At 40.3% G+C, this 18,202-nt stretch overlaps 1 protein-coding gene across 1 annotated transcript in view; it reads right to left on the reverse strand.

Moving 5' to 3' along the window:
- Positions 1-8,191: 8,191 nt before the first annotated feature.
- STAC (SH3 and cysteine rich domain) overlaps positions 8,192-18,202 on the reverse strand; it is a 70,578-nt gene continuing 60,567 nt past the window's right edge. Inside the window, exon 11 of the mRNA XM_009095934.4 lies at positions 8,192-11,092. Coding sequence (XP_009094182.2) covers positions 10,994-11,092 — 99 coding nt within the window. The 3' untranslated portion in view covers positions 8,192-10,993. The remainder of the gene's footprint in view (positions 11,093-18,202) is intronic.

Consider the following 18,202-nt stretch of genomic DNA (forward strand, 5'->3'; position numbering starts at 1 on the left):
CCATGGTATCAACAGGGAAGAACAGCAAACCCTACAAATTGACACCACATAACCCCATAGCCCATACATTGTCTTTAAACATCTAAGTACATAACAAGCAGTATCCATTGCCATGTTAATTTTTTTTCTAATGCCATTTTGTTATTGAAATGGCAATTTGTAGTAGTTGAACTTGGAATTTTTTGAGCTTCCAACTTAGAATATGCCATCAGGAAATTTTTTGCATTTTACTTGGTTGGGTATGGTACACCAAATTTATTTAGTAGAGAATGTTTTGAACTCAATGAAGAGGTGAAAGTAACACATGTGAAAACTGATTGCAATTAAATTATGCATGCTGGTCAAATCTTATCTCCCACTGACTTTTTGGAATGCAGGCTTTTTATTGCTGATCATGGCAAAAAAAAATTCAGCCCCAGTTGTTCTTAACATAAGACTTTTCAGAGGAAAGGACTCATCTTGTAGTTATTTTTAGATTGTGGGCAGGATTTATTGTGTTATGTTGACTCTTCAAGGCAGTCCATTGCAGTCCATTTTTTGGCACCTCCTTCAGAAAAGACATAAAAGCAAGAGGTGTTGCAGTCATTTTGCCTGCCCAGTAAAAGTCCTCACAGGTAATTTGGAAGAGGTGAGTGGTGGTCAGCAGAAGCTTCCCAGGGAGTCCTTTCCACAGAGCAAAGCTTGCGTGAAGAGAAGGCTGTTGGAATTTTCAGCAGCTATGCCAAAAGCACAGGGTAAATAAAAGCAGCAAAAGATAAAATGAGAGATCATGCAACTCAGCAGCTGCTATGTTCCAGGATATATACCTGCAGTTTCTCTGGAGTCTAACTGGGAGAGAAAACTTTGTCACAGATGTGCATAATGCAATCTCTGCCTGAAATGTTCTTTGGGAGCCTGAAAGGTGCTGCCATTTGGCTCCCACTTCTTCATCTGTGTAGTACTGACACAGCTAACATAATAAGGAGGAAAAGCAGAGCCAGACATTTCCAGCTGAATAATTTAAAACAATAAATAAACTGGGATTATCACTATAAACTTTTTTCTCCATTCTTTTACTGTTTTTTAGTTTTTACCTTTTAACTAATTTTCTACTTTCCATCTTCATCAGCTAAGATTCTTCACTCAATTTTTCTTAATAGCAGTCCAAATCTGTTGCCTATCACCTGCTACTTACTTTTAAATGAGGAATCTGTCCCCATTTTACTCATTTCAGTTAATTGTCATGCTTAAATGGTCTTCTCCAATCCTCTCTAACCCCAAGGCAACTCCTATATGCAGTCTTGATAGGTGATTAATGACTTTCCATTCCTGGAACCAATGTGAAAGACAAAAGAGAAATAAGACAACCAAGAAAAGACTCTCTTTTTTAACCTTTCTTTCACCTCAATCATTTCAGGAAGTAAGACAAGAAGGGCAATAAATGTTTCACTCTTCTTCAAGGAACATCAGATCTGTTGGTGCCTGGTGTTAATTACCAGAAAAATATTTAAATGAGGGTACACAACTTAAAAAGATTAAGTTTTCTCTTGTCAAGTTGGAGTGGCAGCACAAAATAGATTTTTCTGTGCCTGTTGACACTGTTAACACCACTTTCCTTTAAGCTCTTATGTTGTTCCTCAAAATCTAGATAAGCTTAAGAACAAGAACAACGCTTTTTGTGGGTGTAACTTTAGAGTTAATCTAATTCAATCTACAGTGATTTATAGAGCAATAATTGCTGCCCAGGGTCTGTTTTATGGTAACACTTTGGAATTAAGTTACAAGACTCAAAGTGCTTTACAGTCTAAACTCACCTTGTCCCATGTTTAATGGATTTTTTTTTTCTTGTCCATTTGTTCTTAGCTCTCAGAAGCAAAGAGAAGCAGAGATCCAAACTCTACACAGAATATAATTGCTGTTGTGGTATTCCATGCAGGAAACTGGATTGAATAAATTCATAAATTCTTGCTTCCCTTCATCTTCTCTAGGGCAACACTGAGCACTCAGACATATCCTGCCTATTTGAGTGATGATCTGTCATGTTGGGCATTTTTTCAAGAGCTTGACTGTGATTTCACAATCACCTGTGGCTTTTGCATGCTTGAAGGCTCCTTCTGCCATTCCCTCGATAGTGAAAGCTGCCTCCATTCCTCAGTGCCACATAGTCTGACCAGGTGAACACCAGCTGGGCCCTCCTTCCTACAATAACCTCAGACTCATGGTTAACTAGATTATTCTCAGGCTGCAGCTGAACAGAGAGTCACTGTTTCTCAGCAGCTCTGTGCAAAGCTGATGATTCTGGTTTGAAAATAAGGGACTTGTGGTGACATGATAGATTCATGACAGATTCTCAAGAAGCAGGAATGGCATATTTACCTAATTAATTAATTTCATGTCTCTGTTTACAGTTCCTGCTGGGACTCCCACTGTTTAAAGGAAGCTTTGAGTATGGCTTTAGTATCACCTAGAGTTATTTGGTTTTACTGACTTTAAACCAGTTCATTTAATATTAGTCTGTATCTGGTGTGCCAAGGGGTGAATCACATAAGCTGGTTAGCAGGTGTCACTAATAAAGCAATGAACCCTAAAAGTAACATCTGTCTCATCCTACTCAGGCTCTCAGATGATAATTACATCACCTGCTACATATCTCATTAGCACTGTCAGCTCTTCCTTCCTTGGCTCCCAAGATGGTGGGGGAAGGCAAGGCACATAACCCACCTGTGTTTGGATTTCCACTAAGCAGGTGTTGACTCTTCATCTTGTCATGGAGAGACTCAGAGGCTACAACATTACATTAGGTGCTGCTCTATCTGCTTGTCAGGACTTTGCTTGGCTGGTTGGTCTGAGACCAAGGCAACAGTGATATTGCTTAAAAGAGGGTGAAATCTGACTTACAGATTGACATCTTTAAAAGCTGGCTATGAAAGTGGTATTACTCTGAGGGGCCAGAGGGTATCATCCTGATCTTAAAGTTAAAACATGCGAAGACCACTACCTGGCTATGCTTGCCTTCAAAAAGGACTTTTAGGGGCTGAGGTTGTGGCTTAGTCTGAAGGTGTAACCTGGAACCCCATAAAAGAATGAGAGCAAAAGTGACCATTCCTATTACCTTTACCACCCAATGCTACCCTGATATAGCAGGCAGAGGAGTTTACTCACAGACACAGCACTGAAGACCAGAGGCACCTTTGATGCCTTTGGCCTGCTGCAGATTGTTTCATTAATTGCTAATGTTAAATGTGACTAGTGAGTTAACTCTGAGGGGCGTAATGGGAGCACTGAAGCAGGAAGACTTCTCAAAGAGCACTCAAAACTCAAGAAATTAAGGTGCTTCCATCTCAATTATCAGATCTCATATAACTGAAGTCTGAGGGGTGAGTACAGTGCAGTCAGACGAAGAGCTGTGTGTCTGCTCCAGCATCTGATCTCTCTCAGCTCATGTGTGATTGGGTTTGTGTGTTGGGAGGTGCATCATGAAGAGAAGCAAACTGTATTTTCACAAACTTTACTAATGTCACATAAGCCATCATAAAGGCCACAGGGATTTTTGAGAAACCAAGCTATAGCATCTTGGCCTATGAATACAATATGGAAAACACTGGGCAGGTGCTGCCTGACCCCAAAATGGGAAGTGTTGCTTTCTACACAGCTAACATTGACCCTGCACTCCAGCCCTGCTGCAGGGCAGCTGAGACCTAACCTAAGAAAAAAGCCTGTATCTTCACAGATACAGGTATGCCCAGCCTGCCACCTTTTATTTGAACAAAATGCATGCAAGTGTGAAGGATACAGAAGTTGTCCCTGTTAACATTTCATGTAGGCTTGAATGTCCCATTGCACTCCTTGTACTTGGGTGGAGGATCAGCACGGGTTCTTTGTGGTGTCTCTGGAGTCTTTAGAGAACAGACCCTTGCAAGTGATGTGGATGAGAGCACTGTTCTTGATGCTGTAGTCTTCAGGGAGAAACGTCTTTCTTCCAGTCTGGGTATGTGGGAGCTTTTGAACTCCTAAGGAAAACCCTAAGAAATGCCTTAGCATCCAATGAAGATTTATGGAAAGGAATTAAACACATTTTCTGTTCTTTCCATAAAGCACCTGTGAGTTAGTTTCAGGATGTCAGTAAAGCAGATTTGCCTGCCACTTGTACTAATAACACTGTACTTACAGTAACCTCTAGAAGCCACAAGACTGTATGCATCTCTACAGAAAAACTACAGCAGGCAGTTTAAAAGCTGCAGGCATAAGATGAGGGGTAATATTAGCTTACTTGTTATTAATTTTGTCTTGTATGATTTTTGTATATTTACCATTTTATTTACATGGTAAAATGATACAAACCATATAAATACCAATATGGTATTTATATGGAGGTCTGATGACACTCAATTTCACAAGTCAAATAATTCCGCTTCCCAGTACTCATCTAGGGTCTACTTATGTTTTGGTGGTCTGCCATGGAATTTTAAAGAACCCATATGACCCTATTCAGCCTTGCAGCAGGATGAATTGCAAACCAGGTGGTTGTGCTGGCCATATTCAGTCGTGGCTGAGATCCAGGTACAGCAATGGCTGGATGATGTTGGATAATATACACAGAAAGCATCACCTGTGGCAGGAAGGGAAAGGCCAGGGAGGGAGACCTTTGCAAGACTGAGCTGAAAGACACAGGGCAACAGCTGATTAGGATTTGAAGTGAAAGAGAAAGCAAGAAAGGTTTGCATTCACTTTTAATTTCTTGAGCCAAAATGTGGTGATACAGAGTAATAAAGAATGTGGATGGGCTAAATCCAGAAGTTCTTCCATGTTTAGTATGACTCATGCAGCACTTGGGCTTGGAGACACAGACTTGTTACAAAGGTTCAAAATCAGATAGTTTTCCCCCCTCCATCATTCAGCACAAGGAAGTGGACCCTGCCCATCCCCTGTGCTGGTGGGGAAGGGGCTCACAGCAGACCCACACCCCTTTGAAAGAGGCTTTTTCAAGCAGTACATAGATGTCCATGTGGGAAGGCTGCTGAGCCAGGGCCAATGCCAGATTTTGTTTTTTTGGATCAACTGGGTCGACAGCAAACACTTAGCAGAGCAGATGCATTGGATAGGCCTGAAAGGTTTCTCCTGGCAGGACAGAGTGAGACTCAGTGGGTGTAAAATTAGGATAGCTTGTGAGAAAGATGCTGCAACCTGCCCAGACAGAGACCGATCGGGAGCAGAAGAGGTGAGTGGTACCTCTCTGGGAGGCACAAAGAACCACCATTTTTTGCAGGAAGGCCACACTCCAAAGCTTTGGGGACTGCTGTTTTGTTTGGCTGCTGTTTTACTTGGGAGGACTACTTTTTTGTTTGTTTGGGTTTTTTTTTTTTCTTTTTTTTGTGGTGGTTTTTTTTTTTTTTCTTCTCCTAGACACAAGGGCAAGCAGTTGGTAGACAGAAGCTGAACTGGCATGACCCTTGAAATGAAGAGGGAAAGACAGTGGCTGAAATAAAGAGTGGCTGGAAAGACAGTGGCTGAAATAAAGAGTGTCTGGCTCTGTTGGCATGGGGTGGGCAGTCTGGAAAGAGCCCAGAGCTCTGCTTTGCAATTGTGCCCATGTTCCTGCAGTGCCTCCCTTGGAAGAGAGCAAGGGGTGGGATCTGCTGCCTGGGCCTGCCAGGGAGAGAGGCTTGCATGGAACAGGCAACACAAATTAAAGGGTTTGCTTCAGTACCACTGCTGCACTGCTTCTGTTAAACATTGAATTTTACCCACAGCTATGTCTCATTTTTTCCTGTTCGTGATGCAAAGCTGAAACAACTCTCATGGTCTCCCAGTTTTGTGCTGTCAGCCTCTGACCCTGTCAGCTGGAAAACTGCTGGTAGCATGGTAATTGTCTAGACATTGATTTACTTCATTTTAATGAAGGTAGATTTAGGTGCACTTCTCATGGTGTTCATGTGAGACTGATTAGCACATTTTAAAGCCTCCTGGCTTCCTCTTCTTCAGGTGTCCCTGAGAAGTCATTCTTTATTTTCAGTATCTCATTATTGTGAGTCACTGGGTCAAAGCAGTATGATCTACATGATGTTCTGACAATGTTTGCAGGCTGCCAATTTGTACATGGCATGCAGTCCTCTCTCTTTGCCTGATGAACAACGTGCACTTCAGAGCAGTGAGCATCTAGACTCTGCTTGATGTATTGTACTATTTCCAGTTCAAATGCTGCAACTCTGGCTTTATATATTGTACACATTGTATAATACAGATAAAACTTCTAGACTTTATCCATCTAGCTGCCTGTCTCAGTACTAACTGGGCACCATCCACTACTGTAACTCAGTGCTGAGCACAGTAAGATAAGAAAAAAATCAGTCATGACAGATTTTTTAAGGCTATGTACTCTTGGATTGATGGTAATGTATGTAAGATATACATACATATTTATGCATGTGTTGCTTGTAGGTACATGAATAAAATAAGAAATTAATTTAAGCTCATTTGATTGAAAAAATTACATTAATGTAGGCAAGTGCTGTGCAGAGTTTCTTGGGGCACTCAGGAGATGGATGCTGACCTGCAGCAGTCCTACTAAAATTTTTCTGGGCCTCCTTTGTACCAACCCTGTCAAGTGTTCATTCTCCAGGCACATAGCAGTTTTCTATATAAAGGATGGTTTTAAAAATAACTTCCATGTACCTCTTAGATCCAGATGCTCTTTTTAGCTATGGAAAACACAACATTGTGATGACATATATTCCCACTGGGGAAAATATTTATTCTCCTTGCGTTGCAAAATGCAGTGTGCAAAATCTGGATGATAATTTGGGACCACATTTATTATGAAATGCCTCAAATATGAAATGAAACACTTGTGTTGGTCTGATCCTATTTGTAGTAGAGCAAAGTACAGGAGTATGCATGGGAATATCATTCACACTCCTCCCTCCTTATATTTTATGTGTTCTATTTAGGAAGTGACCCTTACCCACCAGCCAGCAAAAGAAATTCTATAAAAAGAAAAAGGGGAAAAAATGTATCTCTTTACTCATTTTTAACAATAATCATGAGCAGTACTTTCAGAGGTATGGTAAAAAGTACAAGGTATGCTGTAGTCAGATGTTATCTGGTACAGATATAAATAAATCAGATAAATGACATCATAGGTTTTTGGGAGAAGAGTAACACTGACGAGCCTTTTGCAAAGTAATGAACTTTAGTCCCTATGGCATTCAAGGGTTCTTTTTACTTTGGATTTAAATAGGATAAGATTGATATGGCATACTGCATTTATTCAGCATCCTCTGTGGAAAGAAAGATGTCTTTTAAATGCTCAATAAATCAGACTTTTCTGCACATATTTAAAATAAATAAGTTGGGTTAATTTTACGAAGACATCTGTCTAGTTCCATTTTAGAAAACCTACAGGGTCTCCAGTGGCTTCTTTAGAAGGTTGCAGCTCTTCCAAGTCTCCCTTGACACTTTCTGCCAACCCTGTGTGTGCTCCTCTGATGGCACTGAGTGCTATATTTAGTCAATTGAATCTCGACAAATAATTAGAAAAAAGGGCTGTAAGCATTTCCAAGGTATCCAAAGTTTGTAGGCATAAGTGTGGTAGTTCCACTGGGGCAATGAATCCACAGCTGAATGGTGTTGTGCTGCAGCACTCATCTCCAGATGGAGTCACTGAGTCCAAGTGTAGGAAGAGGTCATACTAAATTGTGATACTGTGTTATTTACTGAAGGGAGAAGATCACAATTTGGGCAGCTTAAACTCTATTCATGTTGGTCAGCTGTTCCCAGCACACAGGAAAATATTCTATAGGCAGTTTTATGCTGTGATGGGACATTGAATGGCTAAAACTACTTTCTGATATGCCAGAAACAAGTGTTGAGGGTGGCCCTGCCACAAAACTTCCCTCTGAGTCCCCATGTTACATACATTGCAGAAATACAATAAAAAATGGTTTGCTAAATGTGGCAAGTGCAAGTGCTGTAAATTTGAAATGGAAATGCTCAGTAACATCTCCTGCTGATGGGTTTAGTCACTGTGCTTCAAGTTGGGTAACTGAAAATTCCAGTCTGATGCAAAAAAGCCAAGACACATACACTTCTATTCATCTTCCAACCATCACATAGTCTTTATTAAGCAGAATATTAAATTAAATCTGAGCAGCATTTATCTCCTAAAATTCAATTTTTCTTAACATACGTTGGATAAAATCCATTCCATCTTCTGTCTGATTTTTAACTGCTTGCTAACACAGTACCTATTGCAAACTGCATATGGTAGTAAAAGAAGTGATGAAATACTTGTCTGGATTAAGAGTAAGACATCAAAAAAATTTGAGTAAAATAACCTTAATTTAGCAAAGTTCTTCAGCTTAAAGCATGGAAATAGCCAATGAATCACATGCTTAAAGTAAGACTCATGTATGATATGTGCTTGCTAAATTAGGCATAAATTACATCTACATATTGAATGGCAGCAAAAGGCCAGTAAAAAGACAAAAGCAAGCAAGCAACCAACCAAACACAAAGAAAAGATAAACATGAAAGCTTTGGTTTAGAAGCAATAGTTTCTCAGATGTAATGCAGTCCACATAAGGCCTGTTTTGTTTTTACTCAGTCACTTTATTATTTATTGCTCAGTATCAAAAGGAATAAAACTGACATTGATTAAAGGCCATTGTGATTTGTAGGTAATATTCATATAACTTTTTGAATAGTATGATGCACATTGTAGGGATAAATCAAAGTCATAGAAGATTGAAAAAGGGGGGAATCACAGTATGATGCAATCATGTAAACAATAGCACATATGTATAGATTAATACAAATTTCCTTTTTTCCACTTGACAGGCCTGATCAAAAGTAGCAAATATTTCAGTTGTAAGAAACATTTGAGTTTTTCCTTTGAATGGGTGAATATACATATAAAAAGTAATCTTATAAAGCAGACTGGATTAATATGTCTCTACTGCTTTTCCTCTTGATCCTAAAGGATTATTAGAATCCTCTCCCACCGAGTTTATTGGTTGTTTAAGAAAATGAGCTGAGCAAATGTTGTTTGAAGTGGAAAAAAACACCTACTGATGTTCCCTCAGAAGGTATGAAATCAGCCAGGAGTTTGTTAATAATCAGTATGGAATGGTTGCATTTTAAAGGGCCATGTTTCAGCAGCTGGCAGCCCTGTAACTTCCTCTGCAATTAAAGGATGCATAAGAGCAGCAAAATATGTCTCTAAGGGACTGAAGACCAATCTGCTCTGAGAACTTCTGGTCAAAAGTGGAGTTCACCAGGATTTTATAAGGCTTTGAGCAAGATCAGCAATTCAAATAGGGCAACCTAGCTATTGAGACTTGGGCTATGCAACCCAGATTCAACCTGACTCGATACATGGGAACAGGATCAGTAGCTGCTTTTTTTAGAAAGAGCATCAACTTTGCAAAGGCCTATACTAGCCTGGCATGCAGCAGCAGGATTTAGGACACCAATTTGTGGTTAGTCACAGAAAAGACAGGCATTTAGTTTCAAGCTAGTCAAAGAAGGCATGAATTCAGCAGGGAGCTTTAAAATAGGGCTTATTCTCTACGTCATAATACATGCTAAGCTGTTTAAGTGTATTTGGTGCAATTACATCCAATTAAATACTTGGAAATTAGGTTCCCTGTCTTCAAATACCATAGACTCCTGCTCTACAACAGAATTGGCACTGACTGACTTGTGTAATTTAGTCAAGACTCACAGGTCTCACAGACCGCTCCCTGAAAGTTCCTGTGCTCAGAACACATCTGAAGATGGAGGCTTATATGGACAAAACAGGGATGTCTGCACAGTCTCACTTGCATGGAAAAGACTCAAGGGATGATCATGGTCGTTTATGCCAAGAAAAAATTTATGTTGGTGTATTTACTGCTGAATCTGCAAAACTTCTATTTAGCAAATGGAGAAGAGAGCTTTGGTGTGTGAGTACACCACCAAGACACTCTGTGCCTTTCTGTCACAAGTTCTGCAGTTTGATAATTACAGACTTCAGTCCTGTGTGCAGCCTGTCCTTTCCTAACATTTTCAGCCTTCCAGTGGGTTATATAACTGTTTTATTTTTTTTTATAAATAGGATTAATATATAAAATGTTTTAAGTGCAATAAACACAGAAAAATATAAAATGTTTCAAGCCTGTGGCTGTCTCCCAGCGTTTTTCCCATTTTCTGTATCACCAGATCAGGGTGAAGGAAACACAGAGCGATGCTTCCAAGCAGGCTTGTGAATCCAAGGATCAGCTATTTTTGTGACCTATGAGAGCAGCCAACACACACCCAACATATGCTGAGAGCTTTTGTTCATATACAAAGAAAACAAAGGACACACAAATTTGCTACTCTTTCCTAAGGGAAGATTGCACAGAAAGAGAAAGTTGCCAGCTTCCAGGGCACAGTGCATTTCTCGAACTGACATTCACACGGTGTCTCCAAACGGGTTTGTTACGAGACTAAACACCAGGACTAAACGCCTAAACTCGGTTGGTATTGGGGACAAATCTGTGGAACCACAGCCACACTCTACTACAAGCATTGGACTGTAGTACAAGGACAGTTTGAGCGGTATTTTCCCCCCTCCCCCAAAATACACACTTCAAACAAGAAAGCAGTCCAACAGTTTTCTAAGACACAAGAACAGGACGCTAGTTTAGTCCTTCAGAACAAGCTGTCTGTCTCCATCAGGATTGTAGCAGCCATCTTGCGCCAGAAATCAGCCCAGGCTTTGTTCTTCTCCCTCTCTTACCTTATTCCTGTTACAATCCAAGGGCCTCTCCTTTTCCTGGTGGTTTCTGACTACATTTTCTTTCAAACATTCAACTTCTCATATTTTTTAGTGTTGCTGTGGCAGTCTAAAAGTCTTTTTCTTCATGTTGTTTCAGTTTTCTCACTATTTCCCTGAACATCTGCAAGACAGCCCATCTGGGTTGACACAGTGTGAGATGAGGCAGACAGGCATTGCCAGCAAAGGGCTCCCACTGCAGGGAGTGGGCTGCTGGAATCAGATGTTTTCTAAGACGTCTATGGGGACAAAGCCTTTCTTCTTCCCGCTGTATACCTTGATAAAGCCATCGTGTTCCTTTTCAGAAGTCACACAAATCTGAATACAAAAAAGGTATCAAATGTTAAACTCTTTGTCATGATCAAAGAGACAAATTATTCCAGGGTATATATCAGGCAGGTTAGAAATCCTGCTAGTTACTTCTATAAGTAGAAAAATCCCTGTTGGACTCTCACTCTTTTCTTAAGAATCTCACATATTTAGAGACTTACCTTTCCCCTATCTCCCTGAAGTGCCACATAAGCATGAGAGATATCAAAATTGTTAAGAACTTTGTGGTGGATAAAAGATATTGAAACTTGAATGTTGACTTCAGCCTACTGTAATGATCATGCTGAAGTTGTTTGCGTATGAGAAAAGTGGGTATTTCAGATCATGAGCTGTCTGATTCCCTCAGCACCTAATGGTGAAAAGTAATCATTAATTACTTGTAGCAGCTGACCTGAATGCAAGCATATTCTCTTTTGTGTGGTAGAGGAGCCTCAGTACTTCTGAGACAAGCAGTGGATTATGACAATCACTCAGCCCTTGCACCTGCAGATGCCTGTTTTGGATAGCAAAATGTGTGACCCAAATCCAGCTTTTTGAGAGTCTTCCCATAACACCTGCTCCACAGGGAAGCAGTCGTGAAATCATGTGGTCTTCACAATAGCACAAATATTACACTGTGGTAAAGGCTTTCATTTCCTCCTGACCTTTCTCATCTCAGGCATTTCCACTTAAAAGCCCTACTTGAAACATCTGGTAAGGGCCAAGCAATTTGAAAGCCTAGTGCCACAGGCACATTAGACTGGGCACAGCACCACACCAAATAAAGACTTGTTTTCAAACGTCTGTGCCAAAGAACTATATATTTCCTACCAGTCAAACAAGGTTAAAATATAGCTGGAAAACTGACGTCCTATTGAGACCACTCCACACACTGATTTCTCACGATGTCAGTGCCAGCCCTCTATCTGGACTAACACTCATCTCTGTCTGATAAGTATTTACAATGTTTATTTACAATAATTCACAGGATATGAAACGAATGAAAATAGCTCTAAAGTATTCCTAGATAAATCCATTTCAGCATGACTATTTAGTTGACACCTAAATACCACGTCTGAATTCTAGGCCAACTTGTCCTGTTTTTGCATGAAATTTACTAGCAGCAAGCACTGATGCTGCCAGAAGGAAATGAAAAGAAGGTGGAGAAGCTGCTTCATATTTACCACCTCTAGTATTTGGAAATAGGTAGGTGGATCTCTGTACCTGCAGACAAAGTTTTGGAAAGTAAATGGACTCATTAATTTTCTTACTTATCCTGCCTACTCAACACTAATGGAATTGGATCCCTGGGGCAGAATGACTGAGCACACCAACGGGGCTGACATGCAATTAGAAAGAATAATGTATTGTTGTTTGGGCTAAATCACATGGAAAGTGTGGGAGAGGTCTAGAATTGATGATGTCTAGTTTAGGTTCTGTTGCAAAACAGCCAAACTCATTTATGTCATGAATCCCCAGCACAGCATCTGCTTCCTCTGCAGTCACATCATTGTTCAAAACAGAGAGGCTGAAAGCACATGGACAGTGAAAGGTGTTTCTAACTACTGCTATATGTTGGTCTCTGTCTCTGAGAAAGAAATGATGAGAGAAAAAGCCTGCAAAGAAGCACAAGACTAAGGATGGCTAAGGAAGGCTATCCAACTGTGGGAAGGAAAATTAGTTGAAAATTTCCCCTTTTCAGTTGATCCCTACTGCCATGAGCATTTGCAGCTTCTCCATAACTAGAGCTGGACGGTTAAAAGGAGTGATTAACTACATCATTGCATTTTTCTCCTAACTGAGGACATTTGCACATCTCCAGCAGACCTACATTGCTCACTAAGCCTGGTGCATTTTTTTGCTTAACCTCTCTGGTGCTGTGCAGAACATATTGTAAGAACAGAATGGTTTGCCCTGTTGTCTTGTATTGTCAGCAGAATGATTTGTGGACAAAAGAAAAATACTGTGTTTTCTGAATCCTGTTTTTCTTTGGTTTTGGAGTGAAAAATATGGCAGATTTCTTCTATTTTAAGTGGAGTGGGGTATTATTATTATCATTATTATTATTATTATTATTATTATTATTATTTTTGTTACTTGTTTGAGTGCTCCTTGATATCAGTGTGTCCTCTGCTACAGCAGCTTTAGATCTTCACTGGGAATGAAGTGTACAGTGCCTTTATGTGAGAACTCTCGCTCTACATACCAACACACAGATCTGAATTCTCCCAAATTCCAGCTGAAATTGTCTCATACTAAGACACTAAGCCTTGCACGTGCCAGACCCCAGATGGCAGAGTTTTCTCTCACTACTTTCCAAGAGTGAGTTCAGGGACAGAATAATCTCGGCCACAAAATGTCACACTTTCAGTCCTGTGCAACTCAGGAGGTCTCCTGGGTCTGTGACAGCTGCTGGAACTTTGCAAAGCCCTGGAGCTGCTCCAAATTCTGCACTTTTTAGAGAAGACTGAATAAAATACCATCTATGGCCACTTTTGTTCTCATCCCCTTTTATGTATGCTGCCAAGGATTTCACTCACAAGTTGTAGCCTGGAGATTTGGCTCTTGATTTCGTTACTTAGGGGTAAATTCAGAGTAATCCCGATGAGGACATGGTAGCATCCAGAGTTTTGAATTTCAGCTGATGGATCAGCTGGATCAGCTGTTGTTGAGGATTAGCCTTGATGAGAGATGGCAAAGACGATGGTTGTGAAGGAACGAGGTGCCACAGGTACCGACAGGTTACCTGAATTCAGGTGCCGCAGGTACCTGAAGTAAGTTGGAAACTGCTTCAAATGGCAGCTACTCAGGCCGGCATGTTTTGGATGGCAAGCTCCTGGCCTGACTACAAAAGTGAGCCAGAGAAACCACTCTTCAGCGAATTTGGTAGGAACACAAAGGGGGATGCTTGGAATTTTTCCCCTGCACTCTGGCTCAAGAGATTAGTAATGGAGTAAGCCACAGGGTAAGAAACCACATCTCAGGCTATTTCTCACTCAAAAAGTTATCTTCAGAATTATCTGAAAGTGGGATCTATGATTATAAAGTTACTTCCCCATTCTTTCATCTCATTATCTTAAAAAAATAGTAAAAAAAACCCAAACATTCAGATTGTGACTGTTGTCTGAACTTGTCAACAGCTGCCCCGAAAATTTTTTATTTGTCAGTCAGCCCTGAGCAGGTGGGGGAGATGAGCAATTAGGAAACTGTCCTTTGACCTGCATGGTCATTCCTGTTCTTCTAAATCCTGTGCTTTGAATTTGGGCTTAAATGGCCAATTCTCCTTGGGAGTAATTTTGAAATTGCTGTAACTTTTTGCAGCTCTTCTTTCTTCCACGTAATTAACACATCTGACAGCCACAGACTGGTTCTGATGAAGTAGGACTTTTGTTATGAGGGCAGTACAGTTTCAAGAGCTATCTTAGAGCCTGTATAGTGTGCCAGGTCAAGAGGTCTGCAAGTTCAAGTCTTCTGTTTGCAAGAATGACAGCACAGGGACACTGTGAGCTTCTATATCTGCTGCTGCCAGTGCACCAAGGTCCTTGCCTGTGTGAGCCTTGTGATGGAAATGCTGAGCAGTTCAGTTTCCATACCCATAGAGTCATTGTGCAAATGATGATGAAGGGTTTTATATCAGTTGTTTCCCTAACTTTTGGACTGAGAACACTGTCTTGTTTTTCCTATATCACTTAAGGTTTTAAAGAAGACCTGGACTAGACTGGATGATCTGTGCCCTTGTTTTGGACTCTTGCAAATTTCTTGTGTCACTCAGCATCCCTGAATGAATGGGGACACCCATCCCTTCTCAGCAAGACTGATGTCAATGCAAATCAGAGAGAGCTGGAAAACAGCCCTGTTCCCTTTCAGCCTAGCTGTGAGGTGCAGCACTAAGAGCTGGGGAGCACATGAAGAGCTGCTTCCAGTGATGAGTTTGCCTTTTAAGTGATTTAATTTGAATGCATAAGTCACTGCGACAAAACTGATTTTCAAAGACAGCTGAGTCATTCATGCTTTTAGAAGCTCAGCTTCTTTTACAGCATCCCAAAAATACGGGGACATAAAGTAACTCCTTGGAAATGAGGTGTAAGGCAGGTAGCAGCAACCAACCAGGCTAATCAGAAGACCTGAGAGAGGTGGATTTCCTGGGTTTGTAGACCTGTCCTCCAATCATGCCTTATTAAGCCCAGCCTTGTGGATATAAGACATTTGTAAAACACCCATCACAAGATGTTGCACTGACTTCTATGTAAACTCACAGTGCACTCTGGATGAGGCAAAGAGCTTCTGATTCCCAGTTTGTTACAAATGTCACGATTTGGGGTAATTTCTGTTGCCAAAGATCACTTGCAATTTAAAATCAGTTGTTGTGATTAAAGTCAAAAAGCCCAGCTCTAAACTAATTTGTGTTAGTGTGACTGTATGTGTCAGAGGCAGCCAAGAAAAGGTGTGAGCAGGATCTTTTTCAAAGTAAAATCAGACACTCAAACAGCAGATTATTTTAACTTCTTCAAAAAGTAAGGATGATCAAATACCTTAAAGGCATTTTAAGAGATTATTTTCTAAATATTGATGACGTATTAGACATTGTGATTTTTTTTTCTTTTGTGAACATAGGTCAAATCAGAGCCTGTTGTCATGCAAAGAAGTATTTGTATAATGTTTGGTAATGAATTTGGGTAGTCTAGAGCAGAAGTTACAGGCTGGAGAAAATATTATATATATATACAAGTGGTGATACAATCAGTCAGAGTTGGAAATTATGCACTCACATTGTTTGTGAGAACAGCTTGAAAGTGTGGAAAGCCACTGAAATTGGTCAGGTTTGGTTTCCTTATTGATAATCTTGATTTACTGATGTCAGGGGCTATGCCTGCATACTTCCTACAGATCTCTGATTGAGCCTGGTGGTGCCCAGTCATCTTCTGAACTGGTTTTAAGACTGAAAAATCTGTCAACTCCAAGATGTTGGCATCTCTGAAGCAGTACACTTTTTATCCTCCAGCCTGGGTTTCACATTGCATAGTGAAATTTTCAAGTGATCCTTTGTGAAGATTAGCTTGTGCATATTGCTCAAGATGGGTGAACAAACTGTGGTTATTCTTCAGCCCTCTCCCCGAATATTGGCTTTGCCAGAAAGGGTGCATGAAGCTGAAATTCCAAAAGTTATTTCCAAGGCATGAAACTGCCGAATGATTCCATAAACAGCATCACTCACTGTGCTTCACACTTTGAAAGTATCTCTGCTTGTATCTTAAAATGGTTTTTCTTAGGGTAGCCATATATCTTTGTTGATATGAATTTATTGCCTTTTGCCTTACAAGAGCAGACTCTTTACCCAGAAAAATTAATATAGGATGTGAGAGGACAGAAACCTGAAGAATAAATCGTGGGAGGTATCAAGAAATATAAAGAAAATTCATATTATTCTCACAGGATAAGTTTTTCTGTTAGTGCATCATCCTTGTTTTCATTGTCAAAATGGTTCTGTGCTCTTTCTAGACCACATGGAAAGTGACTCAGTGAAGTAACTTCACCATCCTATAGTCACAGGAATTTATTAGACCAGTTAATGAGTTTTTCTAGCTAAAGTGAGACTTGACAGGAATAAGTAGTGATGAATAATCTCCTTGCTAATCTGGAAGAAGTCAGTGCTTTGCCCATCATACATGTATTGCATTCACAGCACTCTGAACACTTTGCCCGGAGACAGGTAACACGGCTGATGACATTCCACAGAAATTCCCCAAAGACCAAAAGACAAACAAGAAAAAAAATTCTGCCTAAGTTTTCCCAGAAGTCCCATTCAGATGACTTTGTTTTAGCCATTCCTTCCCCTATTGCACCTCTCTCTCTGCCTCAGATGTAAAAAAATGGAGAAATGAAGGACAGAAAATCAGAGAAATGAAGAAAGGCTGAAGAAAGAAGAAAGAAAATTTGACTTTGAAAATATAAAATAAATTTTTAAAGTAAAAAATTCTCAATAACAATTAAAATGTTTCTTACAATAAGAGTTTTTCCACAGTGAAGGCAGAGTTGTTTTTTATAAAAAAATATAAAAAATTGTGCCCAGTATGGAGGGACAGCAGGAAGCAGGTAAGTGTCCATAGCCTCACTGTGGCTGTCTCACCTGGAAATTACTCAAAATGGCCTTCAAGCTACTCAAATGTTCCCCTTTTGCATAATTTGTGTGAGAGAGGAGCAGGACCTGTTTTCTATGCTCTTTTCCTCTCATGTATCTGCATTCATGTTTTTGTGCAGTCTGATCTCTGCCCCCTGTTTCACAACAAATATTTATTTCTTTCTTCCTCTGAAGCCTCTCCCACATGGAGCAAGCACCAGACAGCATTCATATTCAGCCTCAGCATTTTTGTGGGCTTGAGATAGAGCAGAAAAAGTTTTTTAAAAAATGAGGTAGTAGGGGAACAGGATCAATTCATCCCTTTCTTTACCTCCTGCCTTGCCAGAGAGGATGAGGCACCCTGACTCCAAGCTCCCTTTTTGATGCTATTATGAAATAGGGACAATAGGAAAGCCCTTGTGTTTAGATGAAGTTGCCAGAGCTGCCCACTTGGAAACTGTGGTTTTGTGAAAACTGAGGGAAGCAACTGGGCTCTCGCTGTTTGCAGCAGTAGCCACGCTGACAGAGATGATCTGGTATGCCCACTAATGAGAAGTGACACAGATCTTGACCATTCCCTCATGCTGGCATGCCATGTTCCAACACTACCATTTCCTACCTTTGCCCTTGTGTATTGCTTATTTTAGAACATAAAGCCTCCAAAAGCTCTTGTTCTGCTTTGGTAATATTTCTTTTTTCAGTGTGTACAGACAGAAAAAAAATTAAAAGAGATGTTGGGTAAAAAGAATGTAAGAACTTTCTAGAAACTGCGGAGCCGCCCAATGTATTATGTGTACAGGGGCAGCTAAAATATATTCTGGTCACTGTATTCTGTGCCTTCCTTAAAAAGCTGTGTGTACCCAAGGATTGTTAGCACTTTTGTGTTTTGCTATGCCCACAAATCAGCAGCAGATAAGTTAATCTTATCCATCAGTGCAGTGAAGCATTAAAGAAGTTCTGTGTGGAAAAATCTACAGCCCTCAAGTCAACACTGATTCTGA

Source organism: Serinus canaria, chromosome 2, assembly GCF_022539315.1.
Source record: "Serinus canaria isolate serCan28SL12 chromosome 2, serCan2020, whole genome shotgun sequence".
Classification (NCBI taxonomy): Eukaryota; Metazoa; Chordata; class Aves; order Passeriformes; family Fringillidae; genus Serinus; species Serinus canaria.